The sequence below is a fragment of the Hylobates moloch genome, unplaced genomic scaffold, assembly GCF_009828535.3.
Source record: "Hylobates moloch isolate HMO894 unplaced genomic scaffold, HMol_V3 SCAFFOLD_7, whole genome shotgun sequence".
Lineage (NCBI taxonomy): Eukaryota > Metazoa > Chordata > Mammalia > Primates > Hylobatidae > Hylobates > Hylobates moloch.
In genome coordinates this window covers 31036088-31058366 of record NW_026652282.1, presented here as the reverse complement: position 1 = coordinate 31058366, position 22279 = coordinate 31036088, and the positions used below count along the sequence as shown (strand labels likewise).

At 35.5% G+C, this 22279-nt stretch overlaps 1 protein-coding gene across 1 annotated transcript in view; it reads left to right on the top strand.

Annotated features, from left to right (window-relative positions):
- The window catches only part of TMEM47 (transmembrane protein 47), a 30351-nt gene extending 8889 nt beyond the window's left edge, over window positions 1-21462 (top strand). The window contains exons 2-3 of the mRNA XM_032756708.2: window positions 9061-9201; window positions 18037-21462. Of these exons, the coding sequence (XP_032612599.1) occupies window positions 9061-9201; window positions 18037-18215 (320 nt within the window). The 3' untranslated portion in view covers window positions 18216-21462. The remainder of the gene's footprint in view (window positions 1-9060; window positions 9202-18036) is intronic.
- Window positions 21463-22279: the final 817 nt, after the last annotated feature.

Sequence of the window (22279 nt, the reverse complement as noted above, 5' to 3'; positions counted from 1 at the left end):
GTCAAAGATCACATGGTTGTAGGTGTGCAGCCTTATTTCTGGGCTCTCTATTCTGTTTCATTGGTCTATATGCCTGTTTTTGTACTACTAGTACCATGCTGTTTTAGTTACTGTAGCCCTGTTGTATAGTTTGAAGTCAGGTAATGTGATGCCACCAACTTTGTTCTTTTTGTTTAGGATTGCCTTTGCTATTTGGGCTCTTTTTTTGGTTCCACATGAATTTGAAAATAGGTTTTCTAGTTCTGTGAAGAATGCCATAGGTAGTTTGATAGGAATAGCATTGAATCTGTAAATTCCTTTGGGCAGTATGGCCATGTTAATGCTATTGATTCTTCCTATCCATGAGCATGGAATGTTTTCCCATTTGTTTATGTCTTCTGTGCTTTCTTTGAGCAGTGTTTTATAATTATCCCTGTAGATCTTTCTCCTCCCTGGTTGGCTGCATTCCTAGATATTTTATTTTTTTTGTGGCAGTTGCAAATAGGATTGCCTTCCTGATTTGGCTCTCGGCTTGGCTAACAATAGCTTAATTTTAGGTTGAAAAAGAATTTCCAAATTATGTGGAAGTCAGCCATGTAAGTTTCTTAAATTGATTAAATGAATATTAATTTTCATTCAACAACTTAATTGCATTCTGCCTTTATTAAAAATATGTATTAATTTATCAAAAAAGATTGAATTTTCTTCCAGCAGAATTTCAGCCTCACACATTAAGGGCACTGACAGTTAAATATTACTAATCTTTTCAAACTACTGGTTCACCTCCCTTGAAAATTAGACAAGGACACCTTTCCTTAACGTTTTTACTCCTAAGTTTGTGTGTGATTTGGGGACGCTTGTAGATCATCAATTTTCTATTCTAATCGTGGACACCAAAGACTCTCACTTAAAAAATGTACAACAAAACATCCATGGTCTTCCAAAGAACTGGGAAAAAATATCTAAATCACCTTTGTCTCTATCAGCTTGTTGACTGTTAGGAGGTTTAAAATGATATTTTAATGAGCCGTGTTTCAAGAGATCACATATTTATACTTTCTGTTCAAAATGTATGTTTATTAGGCAAAACAATGTTAAAAAAATAGAAGTTGAGACCCCTGAATTACTTATTCTCTGTACATAAAAAGGGACAGACACAAAAGAACTCAAACTTTCATCAAAGAAGATTTTATTGCCATCATGTTTAAGGTCCCTAAACCAAATATTCACCGGAATGCTGTCATGATGCTCTGTGAATGAAGCCTAGAATCTATTCTTAGCTCCTCTAGGTAACTTAAAGGGAGGTACATTCAAATGCTTCTCTCTATTTTCCCATCTTCTCACATGTACTCAATGAGTTAACTTCATTGAAACATAGTCATTGATTTTCTAGCAGAGGGTAGACATTATTCTGATACAAAGTCAGCCAGTTAGTCTGTGTTCCAGGCATTGTGGAAGGTAGTGAGAATAAAATGATGAGTGAAACAAATGGTGTCTTTTAAACAAATTATTAGTAATTAAATAAATGTGCAAAGTGCTATGAAGGAGGAAACAAAGGTTCTATTTCTGCAGCGGGGCATTAAGAAGGAGCTGGTGGGAATACTAGCTTTGCCAATTTTATTCCTCCATATTTACTAAAGGGGTATCTTAATACTGATCGTGGGTGGCTGTCTGGCTTTCTTCATTCTACTCTTTGATTATTCTTAGCTCCCCTAAACCCATTACAGTAACTTTAGTTGCTTAGAGGAAGTTTCACCCACTCCTAATCCCGGAGTAGTAGGTTTTCTTTGTGCTTTTCAAAATAATCAAGTTTTCCAAGTTGTAACCTAATTAGGTTTTTATTCAAAGAGTGAAAAAAGAACAATGTTCAAAATACCAAAGTCATCACAACTTTGTAGAAATACCATGATTAGAAATTATTGTTGAAAAATACCAGTACCTGTTAGGTAACACTAGTTACCATCAAATGCTAATGAAAGCTTTCAAAGACGGTGCATGGTAAGAAACAGCAATCATTAGGGGTGATAGTGTCTTTCTTTTTGTCCAAATACTGGAATTTGCCTTAACAGCAAGGCTCTTTGCTAAATACTGTATTCAAATGGTTTTATTTGAGGAAAAAACACCATATGTTATTGTGTTTAGATTATTAATTACATTTCCACTGAATTGTCTAAGACAGAATTCTATGAAGCAGCTAAAATGTTCCATTATTTGTTAAAAATAAAAAATATGTGTTTTTTTCTAACATCAACATAAAACAACTCCAAGATCTTGAATGAAATTGTCATTGTTAAACACTAGTAACCCATCTGGCATTTTGGACAACCAGGATTTTCCAAAATTTGGCAAAATTAACACGCATTTTGGTCATTAGAGTTATTGCATCATCTGTTTGGATGGTTACCTGGGGTCATTTATGTCTGTAGTTTAAAATCAGGTTAGCACTGTACTTTGGAGGCAGTCTTTATCTGTGAATGGGCCTAAAGAGTAGTATTCGAAATCAAATTGTTGCCAACCTGATTACTACTATGGATATCTAACACAGTTGCTTTTGCAAACATCTATTTTGCTTTGTGTGTCACAACACACATAGTATTTATATTGTAACTGTATAAAATACAAATAATTACTTGCCTTAAATTGGATAGAAAGGCAGTATCCTCATATACAAAGAAATATTTCTTTGCACATGAAAAATTGTAGTTTTGATATCAGTTGTTTTAATAAAAGAAGTGGTCATTTTAATTATTGAAATTAGAATCAGAATTCATTTGGCTGCCTTTCTTTGTGTCTACATCACAGAGTGGTGGAAAATTAATGCAGTATTGACAAATTTAGGTCAGAATGCAACTTAGCCAATAAACCAAGATTTAAACTGCCTCAGTAATGGTTTCAGTTTTCCACTTCATTAGCCACATGCAGACTAACTTTTAAAAGTTAAGTAGATCATTTGATACCTTTAGAAGTAGTCACGCTAAGTTTATAGTTCTACACAAAATAGCATTCCGTTCTTTGTATATGAGGATACAGCCTTCCTATCCAAACTCAGAAATGCATAGCGTTAATATTAAGATAAATTCTTTAGTTGCATTTGGTGAAAATAATTAAATGCCATAATTTCTGACAAAGTGACCTAGTTGGGAAAAAGACATAGTCTTTGGTGTATAGATGGATAATTTAGGGATTGTGAGTTTGAAATATTCTTCTGTATCTGAGCTTTTTTTTTTCCTTTAGTACTAAACCATCCCACTATTTCCAGTTCCTGATGATAGAATGGGATTGGCAATACTAACTTAACTATGTTCTCAACAATGTAATTTAAATGTTTTGCTATAAATATGTCCTACAAATGAATACAAGTATTTAGAAAAGCTGAATGTTTGCTGGGAATGAGTGAAAATAATCCAGTTTGTTTGGGTGAATTAGGAAGAATTTGTATACAACTTGTAATTCAAGATGATAGGTAAAAATCACTGTTATAAGTTGTCTAGTGAATTACTTTATTGCAGTTATAGATATCATTTTAGTTAATATAATTTCCTTTTGGAGGGGTTCAAAAATGAAAATACAAGTGCCAGTCTGACAAATGTGAACGTGATTTAAAAATCAGTGTTTTAATTTGTGATGAGAATTATAGAAAAGTGAGAATCATCCATAAAAACAACAGAATACATTGAGGGAAATACTACCCACCTAAGCAGTAGGACTTCTGTATATAAGGTTAAAAACTTGTTTTTCCATTGCTTTTTAATTATATCTAATTTTCTAAAGGAAATAGCCATTATGTGCTCAGGGATTTACACACAGTAGAATGAATCTCAGCATATAACCAACAGCTACAGAGGTAAATAAATTAGCCAGTGTTTGACAAGTGAAAGGTTTTTAAATGAGGTGAGTGGAGGCAGAAAGCTGTAGGAACTGGTTTTGTGCATTGCCCTTGGCTTAAAAATATGGAAAACGTATCTTTGTTAAAATTTTGTCTTTTCTGAAAATTGGAAGTGACTTTTGATCGTGAATTCCCTAAGGGAATGATAATTCTCCAATTGGACAATTATAATGTGGTCCGTAGAATTTTCATAATGCAGTGGCGATTTCAGACCGGTCTCATATGTTACACTGCTAAAATAAGTCAGCACAATTCTGCAGAATACTAAACCATTTATAGACATTGGAAACTCTGATGCCAGCTAATAAAAATACCTTGAAAGAGGACCTGAAATCAGTTCCTGAGTTGCATCTTAATGTTAAACTTGATGGTGTAGTATAGGGACTGCCCTATTTTTAGCCTGTAACTGCAAGGGGAATATAACATTATGTGTATATATTTTCCTGGAGTTTTTTTTTTTCTTTTTACTTTTTTTTCCTGTTATAGAAAACACTAGTAGAGAAGCATACACTTATCTTGAGCCTCCACTTCTTTAGGTGCAGTTTGAATGCCCTCAGTGTGTCACTGTGTCAATTTTGCCAAAATTCTGTTGAGAGAACCTGACACGTAACCTGGCAGCCTCATTTCAGGTTTGGTTTTCAGATCCAAAACATGCCTCCTATCCCATTCGAGCCCTCACCAATTTATCAACCAAGGATGTATGTTATTTCCTCAAAACTGATTATCACCTGTTCTCTGTGGTCTCAGAAACCAAACTCAGATTTCCAATCAGCTGGCCTGACATTGAACAATGGCCCATTTTAATTGTGCAGAGCACTGCAATTTGTAAAACAGTACCATGGTCATTGATGTTCTGCAGGTCTGGTTTATGTTTACTGTTCCACTATAGTATTGGTATATTATTTATAGAAAGGTAGAAAACTAATGTGGAGTAATAAATCTTTACAGACTCTTAACACCTCATCTGACTAAATACCGTGAAGGCTATAATTGGACAACTAAGACTGATATAGAAATTAACTGATTGTGAAAACTTAAAATGCATGACTTTTTTGAAAAAATGGTGCTGGAAACAGGGAATTTTATGAAATTTTAATTTGTTTTGCATACACTGAGTGTAGGTTAGCAAGTGTTTGTGGCATGCAAATCTTTTGGTGGAAAAGTCAGGGTAGAACAAGTTTTCCGGTCTCTTATAATATTACTGTAAAATTGTCCAAGTCTTATGTATATATTCTTGCTAAATCTAGTATTGGACTTCGGATGGTAAGTAAATATCTGTCTAACTGTGTCAATATAAAGCCCAGCCTATTATTTTAATGGCCATTAGTAGGTGTCTATAAAATATTTTTCACTTTTTTTACTCCTCATATCTTAGTCTTTGTTCAGTGAGAGAGGGAAATGGTAACTGGCTGATTTACATAGTCCTTGATTTTAGTTCACCTCTTAGGCTGGCACTATTATTTGGACAATGGATTCTAGTTGTTTACTGAAAGAGATATGATGCCACAGGCCCTGTTTGCAGCTCCAAAGTACCCACACTGAACCTTGAAATGCACCTCAGACCTCCTTGAGTTATGATAGCCATATCGAACCACTTTTTCAGCTTCCTGATTGAGGTTAAACTGATCAGCAATTTAAAGTTTTGGTTCTGGGCAACCGGCCTGAGTGAATCATTCCAAATGGATATAATGACAACAATTCTAAAACTTGGCACCATTCGTCAGGGATATAGTCTCAATAATCCAGTCTAAGTCCCAGGTTTTGGCCAGAACAGTGGCAGTCATGGCCCATTTCTAGTTTCTTTTGGAAAATAAAATGGCTTTTCTGTTTGAGCAGGCATATCTCTGGTTGTGGACCAAAGGAAAGGTAGAAATATCACAACAGTGGTAATGCTGATGATTCTCCTTGTTGACTTTACATCTAGGGTAACTTTGTCATTAGCCAAAACCTCAGTGCTGAAAATAAACATAGGACTTTTAGAAGAAAATCCAGAACTGGTTATGTTTATCTACTTTTTAGAAGTATTTCCTATACTATAGGACGTTCTTTTTCTAATTAGGTTCTAGTCCCTTTTACTTTTATTCTCCTGGTGCTTTCTACTGTAGCATTTTACTGGTTTTCCAAATGAAATGAAGAATTGCTATATTGAGGAAATGTAACAATATGCGATTAGGAATTTTTTGGAATTTTCTGTCGCTATATTGGTTAAGCATCACTTTGCACTCCTGTATTATTCATTTATTAAATTAACTTCATTGTGTGTTTTGTAGTTTAAAAGATCTTTACCTAGAAAAAAGTTCAACACTTGAAATGCTATATAAAGTATAGTGGTTAGCAAACAGCAGCTCAGCCATGGAGTCCAAACCAACCCACCACCTGTTTTTGTAGATTAAGTTTTATTGGGGCCGGGCGCAGTGGCTCACACCTGTAATCCCAGCACTTTGGGAGGCCGAGGCAGGTGGATCACTTGAAGTCAGGAGTTTGAGACCAGCCTGGCCAACGTGGTGAAACCTGGTTTCTACTAAAAATACAAAAATTAACTGGGCGTGGTGGCGCATGCCTGTAATCCCTGCTACTTGAGAGGCTGAGGCATGAGAATCACTTGAACCCGGGAGACAGAGGTTGCAGTGAGCCGAGATCGTGCCACTGCACACCAGCCTGGGTGACAGAGTGAGACTGTGTCTCAAAAAAATAAATAAATAAGTTTTATTGGGGCACAGCCAGCTTGTTTACACATAGTCGGTGGCTACTTTCACGCTACCGTGCAGAGTTGAATGGGTACAACAGAGACCATAAATCGTAAATCCAAAAATATTTCTCATCTGGCCCTTTATATGGAAAGTTTGCTTATCATTTTCTACCTTAGTCTGTGTTTACAAAATGCAAAATAACATGTGTATTTTAGCCATTTTTTTGAGGATATTTAAGATAGAGAAAAGTGATCAAAATTAATTCCTGTTTGAATTACGGCTGAAAGTGAAGAGTCAAATGTGTGGCATTTTTTTTCACATTGAGCTATGTGAAAGAGCTTATCAGGAAAAAGCAATCTATTGCACTTTCATTTTAAGGTATTTTGTATGGTTAGATATTTAGTTACATTTCAATTTAAATGAAGCCAATGCTTTAAAGTTTTTACTTATGTAAAATAAGTTAGGGAAAGTTGCTAACAGTAATAATCATTCTATAAAAGTAATAGACCAACTAGAACATATTCAGCATAGGCTTTCTTAATCAAACTCTCCAGGAATTGGATGGATGGATGGATGGATGGATGGATGGATGGATGGATGGATGGATTTTATTTTTTTCATTGTACACTTTTGTATAATTAAACTTTGTTTTTTTAATTCAGAAATTTCAATTTACACATCTGTTTTTAGAAGGATTTCCATCATGCCAAAGTGCAATATAATTGTGCACTTGTGTAAACTTTCCCCAAGAAATTTAGAGACTTCAAATGTAAGGACTATTTTTTTTTTGGCTTTTTAATTCAAAGCTACATGCTGTTATGGAATAAAAAAGCCCAGTATGGCTATCCTTTTAACTTCTTGTTAAAAGCCAGATATACTTTTGTTTGAAGTTGTATGGCTTTGTTACAAATAGATGGCATTAAAAAGATGCTCTCCACTTTGTTGTGACTCATCTTTATATTTTAAGAAGTTTGGATTTGTTCTATTTTCCCCTTGTTTGTTTGTTTCTTGATTGCAGTGCAAGTTCTAGTTGAGAGCCTGTGAAGCTTCCATAATTTCGTAGGAGGAGAAGATGTGGAAGAGGATGCTTGAGGCAGGGATATACAAATATAAATAAAAGAAAATCTTAGGGTATTGGCAATTCCTCTGCTCATCGTTTATCCTACCGTAACAAAGAGTGCATTTTGGAAGCTTTCTGGGGGGATAATTTCAGAGGGAAGCATCAAAATATCATGACTTCTGGACTTAGGATAGAATCCATTGCAATTTAATGATAGAATAAAATCCATTTGCATTTTCTGCACTTACATTAAACTGAGGGCCAGAAGAGGCGCTTGGGGCTTTTAAACAACTGCTGCTCTCCATAGTATTGTTTTATATGATGTTTCCCAACCTGTATAGTACTTTCATAGATTCACTTTGTCTCTTCTGAGAGAATATTTTACCATTCTTATGAATGGAAAATGGGCCAGTTTTTCATCATACTATTTCTACATTTTTGTTTTATAAGAAATGAATGCATTTCAGTAAGGTTTATGTGTCGCTAACAGTGTGAGAAACTCTTGGGAAGTATCTGTGAACAGAGGCCTGCACATAGTAAGTGGCCAATATATGCTTACTCTTTCCGTGTATGAATGAAGGGGCCGAGCAGCCATTCAGAGTCCATTCTGGCTCCCTGGGAATACTTAATTTTAGAAACCACACCCGTGATGGTAAATACAACAGTGAGATTAGAATCAAAGAAAAAAGAAGCGGAAAAAAAAAAACAATATTCCTGATGCTAATTTGATGGGGAGTTGTTTTAGAGGGAGTGGAGGAGGGACAAATAAAAACTTTGGAGATTTTTATATGGTTAAGGAAGGCTTTCCAAGAAATAGCAATAAAAGAAAGAATATACTACTGTCACATGCAACAGCGTGGATGAATATGAGAAACTTAAAAGCCAGACACAAAATAGTTTATACCTTTTATATGAAGTTTAAGAATAGGCAAAACTCAATCTGTGGTGACGGATGTCCTCAGTAGCCCAGGTGGGAGTGTCATTATTGACTGGGAAGGGGCGCAAGAGAACAATCTGGGTGATAGAAATGTCCTGTATTTTAATCTGGATGGTGTATAAATATCTATAAAAATTCATCAGCTTCTCTACTTTCTATACTTAAGATCTGTGAACTTTATTGCTCAATAAAAATTTAAATCATAATAATATTGAAAATAGGTCATGGAGGGGACACTTGATTTAACATGAATGCGTAATAGAGTCCTTGGAAGAAAATCCTAGCAAACCCCTGGTCTAAAAACTCTGCTGAGTTTAGCATAGGAGACTTTTCTGAATAAGGACATTTCCTATTCATTTTTGTTGCAAAACATTTCACACCCCAAAGGATGCTTAGCATGCAGTAAAATCACATCTGTTGAGCCACTGCAAGGTGAAGGCTGCTGAACATAGTTCTGTTGATTCTTTGAGGTCTTACTACTCAAAAACCATTTCTTTTTTCTTTCCAGATTGGCAGATTGCTACTCTGGCTTTACTCCTGGGCGGCGCTGCCATCATTCTCATTGCATTCCTGGTGGGTTTGATTTCTATCTGCGTGGGATCTCGAAGGCGTTTCTATAGACCTGTTGCGGTCATGCTTTTTGCAGCAGGTAAACAGATTCATTACTTTCAAATGAGTATTAAAGTTTCATGAAAGTTTCTACCATCCTCCTTTCTTATGCAGAAGAGGTATGTGTTTGCCGCATTACATAAAAATTGAGAGACACTATATTTTTAAGGTAACTTGGCTAAAGGTTTATCAGATTATCAGTTTTCAGTGTGTTAAGCATTTCACAGAGCACAATGGCAGCTTCTAAACCTCTGACTAAAGCATGAATAAATAATACTGCCTGACAGGGCTATTACCTTAGGAATTGTAGCAGGTGTATTTACTAGCAGTCTTTTTTTACATCCAGTTTTTTCCCCTTTTTCACTGCTCCCCTGGTGATCTTAAGGCAGCATTATTTTTTCTGATAAGGAACTGAAAACAAATTCCAAAATGTTTACCCTTAAAGATGTATATCTCTTTAAAAATAAACATAGTTATCCTGAAAATGTGTGATGTGTGACTCCAACCATTAGACAAGTCAATTATATGAAGTCAATTGTATGTTAATTAATTTATCAACCATCATTCTATGAAGCACAGCTTGCATTAAAATATCAACCAATGAAATGAAAAGACGGGGGACTGTTTAGAAAAGGGGCTTGCAGACTAAAAGCCCAATACATGATTCAATACATGATTTGATGTGAGCTTTAATTTTCATTTATAAAAATACCTTTGAATATATTGTTCTTTTTGACTCAAAACTGCAATATTCTGTGGTGCCTTCAATTTGCCCTGTCAGTCATATCTGATTTGAAGACTGCAAAGTAAGCTTCTGTGACTATCAATAATGAAGACACTGACAAAACCATCTAGGCTGTTAGATGGATTTTTAAAAGCTGTTTCAAGATTGGAATAGATTAAATTTCTCAGGATTTAAAGGGTAGTTTGAGCTAAAAATACAAAACAGAAGTGTTCTGCTGCCCCCTACTGTTTGTGTTCATTTTCTTATACCCATGAAGGCTGGTCAGAATTGGGGGTGTCATAAAAACGAAGGTCCAAAGGGCCGAAGGAATCCAGAAGTACATCTAATTCAAATCTTTAAGTGACTTGCTCAAGATCGCGTAGTAGCTACTGGCAGACCTGGGCCTGGGAGGCTTCTGAATCTTAATCTAGTGGTTCATTAACCACTGACTTCCTCACTTATTTATGCAACTATTTCTTAGGTGCCTATTACAGGCTAAACAGAGTATTAGACACCTATAAAACTGGCCACAGTATCACCGCAGATACTCACTAATAGAGTAGAAAGCACGATTTCAAAAAATATTTTGAAGTCTTAGTCCCAGTTATTCGGGATGCTGAGATGGGAGAATCACTTGAGTCTGGGAGCTCGAGGCTACAGTGAGCCGACAGCACACCATTGCACTCCAGCCTTGGCAACAGAGTAAGACTCTGTCTCAAGGAAAAAAAAAATAAAAGTTTTTTTTTCTGCCGAGACATGTGCAGTACATAAAATCAAAACAGACACATTACTACTACCGCTTGGAAACATCTCTATCCGAGACTTCACACTTATTTGATTTAGTACCGTGTGCTATGCCTGGTACTCATATACACTCAATAAATAGTTTTTCAAGGAATGATATAAAAATGACTAAGGCATTTAGCTCATAATCTGGTGGGGTAAAACAGGCATGTAAACAAATAAGTAACTGTAATTAAGGGTTTTTTTTTTAAAGCCATTTCTCTTTTGGGGTCTTAGGAAGCAGCTAGTTTCACATGACTACAAAGCTAAGACCAAAAGAGCTCAAAAAAGTAATAAGTATCAAAAGGATGTATTTTCATATATTTATGTTTTTATTTATTTAATAAATATGTTAGGCACTTACACTATACAAGTAGACAGTCTTGGTGTTATAAAATATACTCTAAGGGTTTTTACTGAAAACTGACAATTAAGTCTCATAAAGACAGCCAAACAGATTATAAAGATTTTGTCTTCTTTTTTTTTCTCTGAGGTCTTTTATTTAGGGTGGGCTTATTACCTTCTTGAATAGTTGCTAGAATAGCTAAGAGCTAGCCATTGCTGTAGCCCATCTAAAACACTGTCCTTTTTTCCACAACTCTCTTTCTCACCAGTCCTAGAAATCTAGACTTCAGAATTAGATATTTTTATAATAATAATGCTGATAAGAATGATTAATTAAGCACCCGTCATGTGCCACAGTGCTAGACACTTAACATACACTGTCTCTGATATAACAATCCTAAAGTTAGATATTTATTTTCTCCATATTATCAATGAAGAAACAGGTTCAGAAAAGTTAAGTAATTTCCTAGGGTCATTTTAACTAGTAAGTTGTACATCTAGGGTTTAAATTCAGGATACCTATCTGACTTGAAAGCCCAAATGAGGATTCCCCAGTTACCTTTACTTCAGTGCATATCACATATTGGAAAAATCAGTGCAGAATCAGCCTTGATTTTGAATTCAGTTGCCAACTGTGCACTACAGTTGGAGTCCATCCTGTAACTCCAGTTACTCCGTTTCTCGGGAGCAACACCTGAAGGCATTCAGTACCTTGAGATGTCATGAAGACCGCAAACTGATCGATGCAGCATGACTGAACCACAGCACATAATGAAAGTTGTGCACATTTCCAGTACAGTTGACTACAGCATATTTCTTTTTGTGTAACTGGCAGTGATAGGTAATATATGATGTGATTCTGATAACTGGCGTCCAGTTCTCACTAAAGACTTGGTGCAATTAGAGGGACTGCCTCTTGCCAGGTTCTCTTCTTTTATTGTCTGGTTTTGAACTATCCTCAGGTCATTTGTACGTCCCACAGGCATGTAGGATGAGTGTTTTCTTTCTTTCCAAGGCCTTTAATACAAATTGCAGAAAATTCTCTTTTATAATTTGATTTTACATACAGAATCCCCATTTATTATGTTATTAAGGATGATTCCTTTATGTTGTATCTGCAGAAAGCCTCCTATAAGGATTGTTTTTATAGAAAGGTGTGTTTTTTTTTCAGGGTCCTGCAGCTGATTTCCATCTCTGATCACCATTCTATAAGTCACAGTGAGATAGCTGGAACCATTTGAAGTCTAGATTTTGGTAGAAAAATCAGTGTCCAGTTTAGATTTCAAACTGAAAGAGAGTTCTTCTATTCACAATATTTAGATTGCATGTTAATTTCTCTGTACCGTTATCAAACTACATTTTGGCTAGAAAAATTTACAGTATCACTTCCCAATAATTAATTTCATACTGCTGCCACTAGTAGTTACGAATTAAATTTTAAAAAGAAAAGAAATTGATACCTTTATATTAACCTTTCACTGGCAAATGCTTTTTATTCTCCAAATTATTGTTTCTTTTATGTCAATTTTATATTTAGGGACTGACCTGGCTGTTAGGGCCTATCAACCTTTGCCTTTAAATGATCTCCTAATTTTATACCTTTTTTTCATACACCATCATTATTGCCTCAGTCGAGGCCACAACTTTTCCCTAAATGGAAAGTCTCAGTCCCCAAATTTGGTCTTCCCCTACTTTGTTTTGTTTTTCTATGGCAATATCTGACTGTTTTAAGATGTTTATGTGACTCCTTTCTTTTGCCTTGTTGAGTATCTAGTTTTTCAGTTCTTTCTTTTAGTCTTTCTTTAGCTTCCCTGACTTTTCTTTCCCACTGATGACACCCCAGTCATCACTGCCTACAGGTCCCCACACACTGAATGACCTTCTAGGGGCCTGTCCTTCTCTAATCTCTTCCCCATGTAATCTGTCTTGGATACAGCAGTGAGGTCTCCTTGTGAAATAAACATCTGGTCTTGTCACTTGTCCCTTTGATTTCCTCAGAAGCAAACCCTGAGACAAGAAATCAAGTGCATATACTTTATTTGCAAGGTAAAAGAAGGGATATGATAAGGAGTATGGAAAATGAGACAGGGATGGGAAAGCAGCCATTAAAAGGTTACATTATCAAGCCAGTTGTCACTCAAAGCAGCTGGAGCTTAATCTTCTTGGGGAAGCTTTAAAAACCGGTGTAGAACACGCACCTCGAGAATTATCTCATTCGGAGGACTACGGAGCTGGAGTATTAATGCACCAAATTTGGAGAGTCATTGGTTGAGAAATGTCGGTTATAATCAAGGGAGAGCAGTGTTAATTTTCTGGACCTGGCCTGCCCCATAGGCAGCTAAAGTAGCTTTAGTGGCCAGAGGTAACTCAGGCAAAGAAATGCAGGTGCTGGCAATTGGAAGTCAGGCTAGCATGTACTGAAGTGGTGAAGATAAAAATATATGGATAGGACACCAACCGCATATACAATTACAATAACCTCTCAGATGGTCTCCCTAGAGAAACAAAAGTTTATTACTTTATGAAACACTATGGTATTATAGTATGAACTAAACAGCCTTGTGCATGCGCCCTTCATTTTACCCATGCGAATTGCTTCTAGCCATACTCTCTTATAGCTATAAGCACTATATAATCTGCTTCGTCTTCCTAGAGGTCTTTTCTTTCCTCTGCCTCTTCTGACCAACTTTCGTCCATCCTTTAAGAACCAATTCTGCACGTTGTGCACATGTACCCTAAAACTTAAAGTATAATAATAATAAAATTTAAAAAAAGAAGATGTGAAAGAAAAAAAAAAGAACCAATTCAAATGATTTCAAATGATGTCCCTCCGAAGCCCTCCTTTCTTTCTCTAAGCTGAATCAGTACTTGGCACAATGTTTGAGCTCAGTAAATGTGTGTTGAACGTATTATAAACAAACATGCATGCCTCCACTATTGCTGTTGAGTGCGTTGACTTGTAATTACTTGTGTGCCTGTCTTCACCATCAGAGTATGAATCATCAAAGGGCGAGGGCCATGTCTTATCTATCTTATCCCCTTCATCTAGCACACAGTAGGCACCCAATATATGTTTGTCAAAATACTGAAATGTCCTCCTTAGAAGAAAATATTGAATATTTCACTATCAATGCTTTGAATATTTTAATATTGAAAACACTGAAAAATATCCCCTTAAAACTAGAATAAAACACAAGAATTAGTTAGGTCTACATTCCTGTCATGCTTCTGGTCCACACAATTTCATGGTTAGTGGTTTCATTGCCTGTTTTCAAAAAAGTGCAGGGGGCATAAAATGAACCCCAAATCTCTTAAGATTCTAAAATGTTCCAGAACTGTACCTATGTTATCTTTGAGGTAGAGCATAGAGAATACCATATCCAATACCTATTTTGTTTCATTGATTGGTAGTAAAATAGAAATATAGTATAATGGCATTTTCCTGACTTCTGAACTCTTTATGTTTTTTTTTTCTTCCCTCTACAGCATCTGTGAGAGGCAAGGAGGCATTTTTACCTACATCTGTGAATTTTATTACATGGAGAAAATTATTTACAAATGCAGAATTATATTTTTCTCAGTTTTGCTATTACATTCATTTTTCTCTGTGATTCCAAAGGGAGTCGAATAATTCAGAGGCACGAAGTGTTTTACAGTAATTTTTATTGAGCTCCAACACAATAAAAGTCTAAGAAAGCTGTTCGGGAGAGTATGCCAGTGGAGCCTAATGGAGTTGTATTTCCACTTTTCCACTAGAGGGAAATTATATCATTATATTATACCATGGAGGCCAAATATTTGCTAAATAAAACACGTTGAAATGAATATTAAAAGCAGCGTAGGTAAACACCTCACTCCAGGGACTAGTCAGTTCACAAAAGAAGCAGTGTAATCATTTTAGAGTAATTCAGATTAGTTATTACTTCTCTGCTCAAACTCTTCTGCTAGCTGCCTGTCACACGTAGAATAAAATCTAGACCCCAGCTATGGTTCACAGGCTGTCCATGAACCACGAAGGGCCCCTGCTGTCTCTTCCATCATGTCTCATGCTTCTCCCTCCCTGCTCCCTGTACTGCAATCACAGCCTTCTGACTTCTGTTCCAATGCACCAGATGTGCTCCTGTGATGAGTTTTGCAGTGCCTGTGTGTTTCACGTGTGAATGCTCAGTCCCCGCTATGTTGTTCTGCACCCCCAATTCATTCAGATCTATGCTCAAAATCTCCTCCTCAGAGCAGCCTTCTCTCATGATTGATCTAAAAGAGCAGCCCTCATCCCTGTGTCCTGTCTGCTTTCTTGCATTTCTTGTCTCTTAGCAATATGCGACATTATATTCTATATTTGTTTACTAATGGACTGACTACCCATGAGAGTAGCAGCTTTGTCTCTTTTGATAGCAATAATGCCTTAAACTGTATCACTTTAGAAACATTCAGATATTTATTGAATGGATGCATTTATTGAATGAGTAAATGAATTACTATACCTAACTCACATTCTTGTTTCAGTCATATCCTGGTAGGATCAGTACGGATTTGAGGAGTGACCAGAGTATAGAGACCTAAGGAGAAGTGCCTTTTTTTTTTCAAATGTATTTGGCAACTTTGGAATTTTTTTCTCTGTAGTTATGGTTGATAGTAATTGACTTCTTGTTAGTTTTAAGACATTTAAAACATGCAAGCTCCCTTTTCCTCACAAAGGCACGGAGCCAACTGGGCTTTTTTTTAAATTAATGCACATTTTAGCACTTACTAGCTGGAAATAGATGAAGTGTGGGTCATATAATATGCCATCAGCTGAGTCCTAACAACAACCAAAACTTTTTCTGAGAAGGTCTGATTTCTATTTTGGCTATCAGTAGAGTATCCTCTTATACAAACTTACTTGTGTATCCACTCTCAGTAGTAATGGTAGGCAAAGTGCTGACTCAGAGCGGTGTCGTGCTACACGGCAGAAATGTTAGGTATTTTTATATCTAGTTCCGGGTAGGTCCTTTGACACCTAGCCAGAACCTTATAGAAAGAAATTTTGAGGAATCATTTCCTCATGGATTTGCTGTATTTCATCAGTTTTATGGGAGAGAAAGATGACTGTTATGTAGACTTTCTAGGAATCTTCATCATACTGGTAATAATCTTTTACATGGGCTAAAAATAGATGAGAGTACATTTTAAAACATAAAATTCCGTTTTAATTAAACACCCTATCCAGCCTAGTGTTCTTTTTAAAAAATATAGGCGATATCAAAACTATTTATGTATATAGTTTTACTATGTCTGTTTGTTCCCTCCTTTTCTTTAATTATTCACATTTTTGTTCTTTTCAGATGAATTAAACAAAAATTATTTTACCCCCTAAAATTATTTCATATATCAGAGGTTAGCAAACTTTTTTTGTTAAGGGCAAGAAAGTAAATACTTTTGGCTTTGTGAGCTGTGTGGTTTCTTTTGCAGCTTCTCAACTCTGCCATTGTTGCATAGAAAATACGTAAATGAATGAGTGTGGCTGTGTTCCAATAAAACTTTTTCAAAAACAAAAAGCAGACCAGATTTGGTAGTTTGCCAACCCCTGTTAAATATAACTGTACTTTGTATTTTTTAGGGAAAAAGATTGTCTATTTCTTGACGGTGGAAGCTGTCCTATGGTAGAGAATGAAGCTGTAGTTAACTAATTGTAGTTAAAGTAATTAAAATAAAATTACATAATAATTGATCTAATAGGAAGTTAAGAATTTTAAGTGGAAGACATTATCTCTTGTGCATATCCACAAGATAAATTTCATTTTATTTTAGATAGTAAAAACAACACAAAACAGAAACAAAATAAACATTCCCTTCCTGATTATTTTGGTTTATTTTATTCGGTATGACTAATCATATTTCCCTTTTAGCCCTGACAGAAGTAGGATCTAACCAGGGACTAAGAGCTAAGTTTTGACCTCTGTTATAGTAGCCATAATTGGCCTAGGTTTTCCTGTACCATTATCTCTCTTGCCTTTATAGACTTAATTCTTTTTTGAAAGTAGGTGGAAAACAGATATGAAAATATCATCTGTTAATAACTTTTAAGCCACTTTTTAAAGACAAGAGGCATAGATTGGATGAGAAGAAAATAATGAAAGTAGCTTTGGATCAGAGTAATGTAAGCAAAGACATCATGGTGGGACTTTCTGGCATATTGGGCTGAGTTAGTATTGCAAAGCAGCAACAACATCAAAAGCACATTATCACTCACAGGTTGACCAGTTGCATCAGTAGAAATTAATTTGAATTTCCTAATTCCTTAATAGCATAAATAAATAACAAGAGTTTCAGTTGGCATTGGGGCCACTATTCTTTTTTTTTTTTTTTGAGATGGAGTCTCGTGCTGTCACCCAGGCTGGAGTGCAGTGGCATGATCTCAGCTCACTGCAACCTCCCCCTCCCTGATTCAAGCGATTTTCCAGCCTTAGCCTCCTGAGTAGCTGGGATTACAGGTGCACGCCACCACACTGGGCTAATTTTTGTATTTTTAGTAGGGGTTTCACCATGTTGGTCAGGCTGGTCTCGAACTCCTGACCTCATGATCCGCCCACCTGGGCCTCCCAAAGTGCTGGATTTACAGGCGTGAGCCACCGCTCCTGGATGGGGTCACTATTCTTGAGGAGCTACTTACATGTTTTAGTAGTGGCACAATTTAGTTTAACTAGTACTACTTGCCATAATAATAATGATAATTATATTTGTAAGGTGAAAATCACTACTTTGTATGCTCATATAAATTATTATATTGCACTAATTATTTTATCTATACTAATAATGATTTACTAATAAATAGGATAATTCTTATATATTGGGAAAAGGTATTTAAACAAAAAAATTATTAATATTTTAAAGTATACCATCTAGAACAAGCCATCTTTAAAATTTTTGTCTTTTATATATATTTGATTACAAAGTTACTCTCATACATATACAGTTACATATTTATATTATTTTATTTGCTGTAAGTAACATTTTCTAATTTTGATTTGCTTTTCTTTTCAGTTGTTTTACAGGTTTGCAGTCTGGTCCTTTACCCAATCAAGTTCATTGAAACTGTGAGCTTGAAAATTTACCATGAGTTCAACTGGGGATATGGCCTGGCCTGGGGTGCAACTATATTTTCGTTTGGGGGTGCCATCCTTTATTGCCTGAACCCTAAGAACTATGAAGACTACTACTAGAACCAATAGTCTCAAAGTAAAAACAACCACCACCATCCAACAAAAGGATTACGTCTGCATCTTTTCTAACTTACTATTTTCTAAAACACTTGTGGAGCATCAAGCAGTTTGCTCAGTTAATTTAATCTTTTTTTGCCTTTTGGCTGTCAACATCATAACCAGCTTTTACATCCATTTTAGAAATCTGCACAAATTAAGAGAGCTGATTAGACATAGGCAAATGCTGCGAACTTCCAATATGTTCATATCGTTTTTCTTGACAAATGAAGGGTCTATATGACAGCAACCATTGTGAGAAACTAGTTGGAATGAGATTTGCCTCCATCTCCTATTGCCTGCAGGGGAGCAGTTGGCATAAGCAACATTTAGAAGTTCCTTTGCGCTGACAAGGATTCCACTGTTAGAGCCCTTACCGCCTGCTTATCCTACCCAATGACTACATTGGCAGTTGGTTATTTGCTTGAGTGAGCCCTTGAAAAATGAACTGCCCTTCAGCACCTAATGGGAGTTGTGAATGTAACTGGTTAATGGTACACATTCCACCTTCAGGAACACTCTTTTTAATGGGAGGTTATGCTTTGGCAATCAGCATCTCCCTGGGAAGAGAGTCAAGACTTGGAGACATGTGCTTCTCATTATGTGGTTAGAAATTGGTGCCTCAGCCCTATCTAGACTGGGGAAAAATTGAGGATCTCTGTTTTTCCTGGGGCAAACAGAAAGAAATCTGCATGAGTTGCTTTTGTACCCTTTAAATCATTTGCCAAACATTGCAGCAAACAAGTGTGCGTATGTAACAAGCTTCACTGTTTTTATAGAAGGTGAACCATTAGTATAAATGGTAATTAGTTGTTCCCTAACCCCTCCACATACATTTGCCTATTACACATAAAATTAATATTTACTCTAGTGAAGTGGTTTGAGCACTAACCTTGTACACATTGTTAAGAGGCTTAGATTGGTATTCATACTTATTTACCATACAAAAGTATGGTACCTTAAAGCTTTTGCTCTATGTTCTTTACTGTTTCACTGGAAAGTGTCAATAGAGTTGCCTAAGAATAAAAATTGAAATAGTGTTAATCTGAAAATTAATGATTCTCTGTAAGCACTGTAGTTGAAAAGAGAGTAGCAATTAGGATGATCATTTTGTGTAAAATTCATTAAAATAGAAGGCTGCTATTTTTTGCAAGTATTTTAAATGTCTTCATTTTTTTAAAAAAGAGGAGTAGCGATAGATTTATATAAATATCCAAATGTCTCAGTAGAGGAGTAGAATTCATCTGGTTATCACCTGGTCCTCTGAAGTTAACTGATGGGCTAACCGATTTGTGCACACACTTAGGATGGATTTATGTTAAGGGAATTACTTACTGACTGTTCAATGGAAGGAAGTATTAACAATAGCGAATAAGTTTGCAACTAATCTCATGCTGCAAACTTGTGTTAATTCTGTTTAATATACAAATTTGGATAGCTTAATTATAAACATATTTTTATATCAAATATACAGTTCTAATATAAAAGTTATAAATAATTATTTTTGTTAACAAAGACACTAAAACAGTACGTTCTGGTTTTGGCCCTCTTGCAGAAAGAAGCATTAGAAAAATTACTTTAAAAGTAGCTCTATGTTACTGTATTGCAAAATCTGTTAAGAGCAGGACCACATCGATAGTATTTAATAATTTGTTTTACCTCCCAAAGCACAGTTCTTCTTTCAGCTTGTCTTAAGAATGGTTGCCAAAAACAACAGCCAAAAAAAAAAAAACCTATTTTATTATCCAAATGCTAAAAAACACACTTATGAATTTTCTATAAAATCACAAATATGAAGTACCAGGTTTAGTCTTACTTTAGCGATGATAGACAAAAGCGAATAAATACATCATAGACAGAAACCTTTATAAAAATATATGATTCTATGAAGAATCATTAGAAATTATGAGTGGAAATTTTCCAGAAAGATAGTATTATAGAGTCTTTTGAAGCAATTTTTTGAGAAATAGTAAAATCTGGGGCAGACTGTCTTGCAGTTAATTGCATATTGTCAGAGCAGCATGAGAAATATGATATTTGGATAGGGATTTCAGTAACTAAACATTCTCTGTTCTGAGATCTCTTTATTCCTGAATAATGAAAGAATAGTACTTTGGTGCTGACACCAATGAGGCACTTCTCTTGGTCCTAGTAGAGGATGCAGTGTACTGTTAAACCAATATCACATCTCGAGTCTTACCAAGTTTTCATTCTCTGTCAATATGACAAGCTCAAAGTGACAGAATATGTTGTAAGTTGAGGCACACATATTTGCAGTTTATTGAAAAGTAGATTTCTTACGTGACTTTTTTCCCTTCCCAGCAAAGAGCCCTACACTATATTTCTACCATCACTAATATTTGGAAGTGTTTCATTACTAACAATCTCAGTACAACATGAAAATTGTTGCTTCTCATCTAAAATACAATTTTGTCTATCAGAATAAACACAAGTGAAATTTTCACCTACATTAGCATTATGTCTTTGCAGCTTTAGGTTTGTTAGATGTGTTCTTAAGCAGAATTTTTAGCCACAAACCCATTGCTAGATAGATATCTATGGATATAGATCTACATCTATAGATATAGATATACACACATATATATACTCACACACATATAGCATAAAATACTCAGCAGGGCTAGTCATTCCGATTTCTTGCACAATTATTTAGCTTTTTGTAAGTTCAACATGTAAATTTTAAAGACATAAATATAGAGAGACTTATGTGTTTGAATATAAATGATATATATGGATTAGCATGTACCTGTATATTATTAAACATGCAATGAGCTGACTGGTAAGTGACGTCTAATTGTATGGCTAGCAATGTAATTTATTCAGACTGTATTTTTGTACAGAGCAGCGCACTCTAACCTATGCCTCTGTGTCCTCTTTAATGCCTAAAGCTGTGCCTAGAAATTTCATCTGTCTTAAAAATAAAATATACTTCATGCTGTTTATGCTATTAGTTTCTGTACTGCTATTCTATATTTATTATTTTTAAATATATGACATGTTTACTACTTAAACATGAATTCATGGTATCCTGGTTATTTTTTTTTTTTTAAGTCATCTGGGGGAAAACCTGTTTATCACTCCAGTGATTTTGAGTTTGCAGTTTCACAATCAGTTCTTCGTTTCATGATTTTTGTAGTTGACATGAAGTCATCTATGTGGAAAAAAATAAAAATAAAAGTGATTTCACGGATGTGGTTTGACTTTGTGTCTTCTCTGTTGTGTAAACTCTTTAGACAAGGCTTCTAAATTACATATATTCATTACATTTTCTCCTTCAAAATATATATTATTTAGAAAACATCTTAATATGACATGCTGATTTTATTTGAAAACATTTTTAAATTTTTTATTACAAATTGTCTCCCAAGATCCTTCTATTCTCCATAGCCTTTGCACGGCCAGTGATAAAGGAATACTATTAAATATCTTTTTTAACCTTCTGTTTTAAAGTGTACTCAAAGGAGATGTAGTGCAGGCTTCCATTATTCCGACTCTAATCACCACACAATTGGAAATGATTAGTCAAAGGGTTTGATATGGTATTTTGTTCTTTGTGTAGTTTTCAATGTTTGCAGTGTTAAAGCCAGCTTGTCTGTATTATCTCTTTCTTAGAAAGACTAAAAATTCAGTGTGTATGTGTGCATGAGCTTGTGTGCGTGAACGTGTGTGCATGAGCATGTGTGTGTGCAATGTGTATGTGTGAAGAAACTGATAAAGTCAAAATTCATCACCCTTTGATGTATATAAATGGTGAGTATATGTGGAAAAGCAATGTAAATTAGACATTCAATAAAATTCACTTGCATGTATGCCAATTTTTTTTTTTTTTTTGAAAAGGGGTCTCACTCTGTCACCCAGGTGGAGTGCAGGGGCGCAATCTCAGCTCACTGCAACCTCCGCCTCCCAGGTTCAAGCGATCCTCTCACCTCAGCCTTCCAAGTAGCTGGGACTACAGAAACGCACCACCATGCCCAGCTTATTTTTGTATTTTTAGTAGCGATGGGGTT